The sequence below is a fragment of the Eleutherodactylus coqui genome, chromosome 13, assembly GCF_035609145.1.
Source record: "Eleutherodactylus coqui strain aEleCoq1 chromosome 13, aEleCoq1.hap1, whole genome shotgun sequence".
NCBI classification, from domain to species: Eukaryota; Metazoa; Chordata; class Amphibia; order Anura; family Eleutherodactylidae; genus Eleutherodactylus; species Eleutherodactylus coqui.
In genome coordinates this window covers 14897773-14904030 of record NC_089849.1, presented here as the reverse complement: position 1 = coordinate 14904030, position 6258 = coordinate 14897773, and the positions used below count along the sequence as shown (strand labels likewise).

At 45.5% G+C, this 6258-nt stretch overlaps 1 protein-coding gene across 4 annotated transcripts in view; it reads right to left on the bottom strand.

Moving 5' to 3' along the window:
* Positions 1 to 589: 589 nt before the first annotated feature.
* The window catches only part of SS18L1 (SS18L1 subunit of BAF chromatin remodeling complex), a 32246-nt gene continuing 26577 nt past the window's right edge, over positions 590 to 6258 (bottom strand). Inside the window, exons 9-11 of one of the 4 annotated variants that reach the window (XM_066586841.1) lie at positions 5315 to 5443; positions 5105 to 5232; positions 590 to 1662 (exon numbers count right to left, since the gene is read on the bottom strand). In XM_066586841.1, coding sequence (XP_066442938.1) covers positions 1636 to 1662; positions 5105 to 5232; positions 5315 to 5443 — 284 coding nt within the window. In that variant the 3' untranslated portion in view covers positions 590 to 1635. Of the gene's footprint in view, positions 1663 to 4997; positions 5233 to 5314; positions 5444 to 6258 lie in introns of those variants that run through there. The other 3 variants (XM_066586842.1, XM_066586839.1, XM_066586840.1) reach the window with 3 other exon arrangements.

The following is a 6258-nucleotide window of genomic DNA, read 5'->3' as shown; positions in this document are numbered from 1 at the left end:
TGTAATACAGGATATAACTCAGGATCAGTACAGGATAAGTAATGTATGTACACAGTGACTCCACCAGCAGAATAGTGATTGCAGCTCTGGAGGTAATACAGGATGTAACTCAGGATCAGTACAGGATAAGTAATGTATATACACAGTGACTCCATTAGCAGAATAGTGAGTGCAGCTCTGGAGATACACACTGTAATTTAGGATCAGTAGAAGGTGAAATGTATGTACACAGTGACTCCACCAGCAGAATAGTGAGTCCAGCTCTGGAGTATAATACTGGATATAACTCAGGATCGGTACAGGATAAGTAATGTATGTACAGAGGGACTACACCAGCAGAATAGTGAGTGCAGCTCTGGAGGTAATACAGGATGTAACTCAGGATCAGTAGACGATATAATCTTTGTACATAGTGATTCCACTTTTTATGTAAATTACTTTCATACTTCGTTCTTCGGGATGCAGCTCGTTTGCCCTCCAGCATTTTCTAACACCCTCTGCCTGATGAACGATTAGTCAGAGGAAACATTCAGTGTATGAAATACAAAATAAAGAACAAATTTGAAATGAACCAATATATATATATATATATATATATCTGCCTCTCCATTAGCGGTCCGTCTTGCTGCGACGCGGCTCTTGTCTTCTACATCCATTTAGAAAGCAAAACATACAACATACATGTACTGTACAGGAACGTTAAATAATATACATACAAGGGAAAAAGAATCCCGCTTCTTCAAAAGTGCTCCGTTCAAATATACAACAGTCAGACCAACCCCAGGGGGCGCAACTCAAATACAAACATGACTTAGAGGGGTTTTCCGGGCCAGAAAAGTAAGAAAAAATGGCTTAAAATGAAAAGAAATTGAATCCTCGTCTATCCCGGTAGCACCCTGTCCAGCGCTGTGGCACCGGTGCCCGTCGCACGGACTAAGCGGTGGGCGATCATGTGCCGTTCTCTGTGCTTATGACCACTCAGCTAGCACAGGCTTCGGCGGTGATTCTTCTAGGGCCGCTGAAGCTTGAGCGTGGCTGACCGGTCACCTACACAATGAACGGCATGTGTGGCTGCCCGCCGCTTCTTCCGGATTCCATGCGACGGGCACAGGGGCTGCAGTGCTGGACAGGAGAGCTTTCCATTTAATTTAAGCCCGTTTAACTTTTTTTTAATGTCCTGGAAAACCCCTTTAAGTATCAGATTGGAGACAAGAAATTACATCTTACTGTTCCCCCGACAAGCATAAGAACCAATACAATCCCACACCGGCTACCCCATAAGACAAACCCTGCTGAGGAGATCTGCCACCAACGCCGCCAGTACAGCGCCAGGAAGAGAGCAAGATGGCGGCAGGTCCCTGGTAACGGAGTGCAAATAATTTGGCAAGGTCCCCTCCCAATCTGGCTCAGTCTGAGCTGTTGGATATCATTAAATGCGTGCGCGGTGACATCACGGATGCGCCTGGTGGTCATAAAAGATCTTCCTCAGTGTCTTAAGTCTTTCGTTGGAGAAAATCTTGGTGGCTCTATTGACGATCTTCCATCTTTGAATCAGAAACTTATAGCAAGTAGTCAGGTATCATACAAAAGTTCTCCAAACCGTACAGCAGGGGGCGCAACGGAAACGACTTTTACTTATTGCTGGTAATTTCCATACTGACCCTGTTGGGATAGAAATACAGACATGAGGGTTAGTATCAGGGGTCAAGGAGGAGGAGAAGAGATGGTCAAGCATGGACGGGGTAAGGGCCAACTTGTAGGCCCAGCAGGAATTAGCCTCAGTGAAGAAGTCATGGCGCGTCGGCATAGGTCAGACTCTCAACAAGACGTGGCAAATGCCAACGGACAAGTATGTTGATTGGCGCTTGTTAACTTTTGTTTTACATGGGCCAAGCATCATTCACTGACACCAGATGCCGCCCAGCCGCTTAAGCGAACTGCATCTGAGGCGCAACCAGTTTGATGTCAGGTGACCCCGAGAACAATGGCCAAGAAGAAAGAGCATGCACAGTCAGCCTATGAAGTGACAGCAAGTAAAGTAGACGCTAGTGCTCATGCGCGGACATCCTGTGACACCGCGTCTGGCAAGGACTTCATCAGGAGTCAGAAGATCAATATGCCTGTCCACCACAACAGGGGCGTGCCTGGCGCCGAGAAAATCTGATTTTTTTTGCAAAATTTTAATACAGTGCAGGTAAACTTTAAAAAAAGAGGATTGCAGAAGGTATCGGGGGAGCAGCATATGGCGGTACGGAAACCTCATTATCAACTATAAACTATGTTCTGAGGCTTTCAGGCGAGGGCACTGGGGGGGGGGGGGGGTCGGGGTCCAGGGAGCAGTTTTTTTTTTTTATACTCCCCAGGCTCCCCGTTCTTGCGCGGTGTGACCGTGAATCAGTGAACGCACACAGTGCGACTCTTCCCAAGGATGTGTGGGCGCTCTCGCTCATTCATCTCTATGGGAGAGCATGCACACAGTCATGTGAAGAGTTGAGCTGTGTGCCCGTGCCGATTCTGCAGGAACACGGCGCAGAAACAGGGAACGTGGGGAGCGTATATATATATATATAAAAAAAAAAACAGCCCCTGAACGTGCCTTAAATGCAATTTATGGGGCTCAAAGGTGATGAGAGATGTCTTTTAACCCCTTAAGGACACAGCCCTTTTTTTCCCCTCCATTTTTGTTTTTTCTTCCCCCCTTTAAGAAAAAAAAAAATCGTAACTCCTTTATTTATCCATCGACGTCGCTGTAGGAGGGCTTGTTTTTTGCGGGACGAGTTGTATTTTTCAATGGTGCTATTTAATGTACCGTATAATGTACTGAAAAAAATTCTAAGTGGAGTAAAATGAAAAAAAAACAAAAAACGACATTCCGCCATCTTTCAATGCGTCTTGTTTCTACGGCGCACAAACTGCAACAAAAATGACATAACTTATTCTATGGGTCGGTACGATTACTGCGATACCAAACTTGTATAGGTTTTTTTTTGCTGTACTACATATCCTTTTTTTTTTTTAATTATTTTCTGTGTCCATTTTTTGCACACAATAACTTTTTAGTTTTTCTGTCGACGTGGTTCAGCGAGGGCTCATTTTGTGCGGTACGTCCTGTTGTTTCCGTTGGTACCATTTTTGCATACAGTTGACTTTTTGATCGCTTTTTATTACATTTTTTTCTAGGAGATAGGGTGACCTAAAAAGTGCATTTCTGGCATTTTTAATTTTTTTTTCGGACCACGTTCATCGTGCGGGGTAAATAATACATTACTTTGATAGATCAGACATTTACGGACGCAGCGATACCAAACACGTATTTTTGGTTTATTATTTTGATTTTTTCATTGTAATTATGGCAAAAGGGTTTTTTTTTTAACTTTTATTACTTTTTTTTTTTAATAATTAGTAAAACTTTTTATTTTTTATTTTTACACTTTCTTTTAGTCCCCCTGGGGGACCACAACCAGCGATGCTTTGATCGCTCCTGCAGTATGACGTAATGCTATAGCATTACATCATACTGCATTCTGACAGGCAGCCTATCAAGCCACCCCACGGGGATGGCTTGATAGGCAGTCTGCTATGGCAGCCCTAGGGCCTTTTAGAAGGCCCCCAGCTGCCATGACACCTGCACGGCTCCCCCGATCTCACCAGGGGGGTGGGGACGACATTGTTCGGGGGATTTAAATGCTTTAATAGCCACGATTGGCTGCACGGCTAATTGCGGCTATTGCCCGCGGGTGTCAGCTGTAATAAACAGCTGACGCCCGCGCTGTATAGAGGGAGATAGTAGCGCTATTTCCCTCCATACACATCCTGCAACGGCTTGACGTAAATACACTATGGGGCCGTCACTAAGGGGTTAAAGAATGGACTGGACGTCCTACATACATGTCAGGCTCTAGGAACTCATCGGAGAACGCACTCTATGGACTCCTTCACCCTGGCAATTTTAGCCCTTAAAAAGAGTTCTTGCAGGGAAAAAAATGTGTATTTTTAAAACTCGATTATCTTTTTAATTAAGCTTAGTTGAACTTTTTTAACACTATTTTTAATTTCTCATGAGGACTTGATGCCACTGCTCAATAGCTGGGATAGTACACCGCATTACTTATGTAGTGCATTCTACTAAGCCTATGATAGCAGCCTATTAGACTCTGGAGGCGGGGCCCAATAGGCTGATTAACATGGCAGGCATAGAGGCCTTTGCCAAGCTTCTGGCTGCCACGGGAACCCATTGATATTCTTTGATCACATTGCAGAATGCCGATGGGTGACTGAAGGAGCCTCCTCCTCTGGTTATCAGCTTAAATGGTGCAGTTGGAATTGATTGGGGCAAGTACGGGGTTAAACTGCCAGGATCTGAGGTTTCTGTCCCTGGCTGTTAGAGCAGAAGCCTGGCTGTCAGTAGTCACTAAGGGGTTAAGAAAGTATCCGAAAGTGTCCAAAACACATCATAAATAGGTACAAAGCCCCTGTAAGACAGGTTTCCTGGTCTAATTTGTGCGAGAAAGCTAAGAAATTTCAATAGTTAATCAGCGCCGGTGAGTTTTTTCTGCTTTTTCTTGGGTCCATTGTATATTTATCTGCTAATCAGAGCATGTTCTAGGTATGGGATTTTCATAGATGTTTCTAAAGGGAAAAAAGAGGGCACCACAAGATGCTAGGGCAAAAAAAACAAAAACTTTAGCAATTTCTCTGTTTTTTCACACAAAACAAGCCATGAAATGACAATTTCTAGAGGAAGTCTTGAAGAGTCCGAGGCTCAGGAGAAGAATAGGGAGCGCACAGCAAGGATTCATACTGGTCCAGTAACGCTACCCCATTGCTCAGTCTGCCATGGAATACTTCTCAGGCTAAGCCCCACCTCTTTAATAGACCAAGCTCCACCCCTAAACATGGAGGTCATTAAGAGAACATGGACTTTCTAAAAAACTTTTTCAGGAAGTTGCAGAAATGAAGCAGAATTTACTTTTCTCCTTCATTTACTGTCCCTTTAAACCGTCCTTTAATAGTCCTTAACATGTGAAATAGAATGAAGATATGCAAGAGACAGCGAGATCAGATCATGGAGGGGTGAAGACATTGGCCAGGAGGCGCATACTACCTGCTCGTAGCCATAGGGCCTCTGTTGCTGGGCGGACGAGGCGGTCTGTGGCGCCCGGTAGGTGGAGTACGGCTGGGTCTGGCCTTGCTGGTAAGTCGTATACTGTGAGGTGGTGCCTTGTGCTGGGACTGAAATGAAGAACACATTCTGGTCTCACCATCTGGAGATGACGGCAGTTGTAGAGGCGTTCCAACGGATGGCGCTACTTACCATAGCCCTGCTGCTGCTGCCCCGGGTAGTTCTGTTGGTTGGAGTACTGCTGCTGCTGGGTGTACGCCTGCTGCTGCCCCGTCCCCTGCTGGTAGCCGCTCTGCTGCTGGCTGTACTGAGCGTTTCCTGCTACATAATGGAGAAGTCATCAGATGCGAGTCGGCGAGAGTCATTACACTACAAAGCTCCGTGTTATTACAGATGATCCCCCGCTGTGACCCCCCAGAACTCACCTTTAATGACTCTGATACAGAAATCTGATATCAATGGAAACAGAAACTCAAAAAGTTTCATTTAGCAGAACTGTCTGACAGCAAGATGTCCTTTATGTCTACAGCAACCAATCACAGCGCAGCGTTCATCTCCCAAGCTGCTGAGGTGAAACGAATGCTGCGCTGTGATTGGCTGCTAGGGGCGACAAGAACATCTTACTGTAAGAAACTTCTGGTAACTGAGTCCAAAAAGTTTTATTCTGCCGTCATCGTCGTCGTCGCTAGGGGGATAGGAGACTAAATGGCTGCCAGCGAAGACAGGAGAGCGTTTGGTCCTTTATTTTCATGTCCATTACTAGTCTGCAGCGTCATTTTCGAACACAGTTTGGTGAAGCTATGCCCGGCGGGCGCACAATTTGTAAGCGGAACTCCGATATTAAGGGGCCTCGTGTGGCAGAGTGTTATGGGCAGCAGTATGTAGTCCTAAGCTCACTCACGACTTAGACTTTGCGAGTTCAATCCCCTCATGGTGCAGGTAGCCTTCCATCCTTCTGAGGTTGGTAAAATGATGGGGGGTAATAAACAAAATTACAAACAACAAGCCCCCTGTCCCCTATTAGGGAAAAAGGTTCAATCTGCAAGAATCAGCCGTCAAGAATCATCAGCCGTCCAGCAGTAAGAGCGGAGCGTCCGTGCAAGAGACGCACAAAATCCACCGTCAGAGCGAGCAGA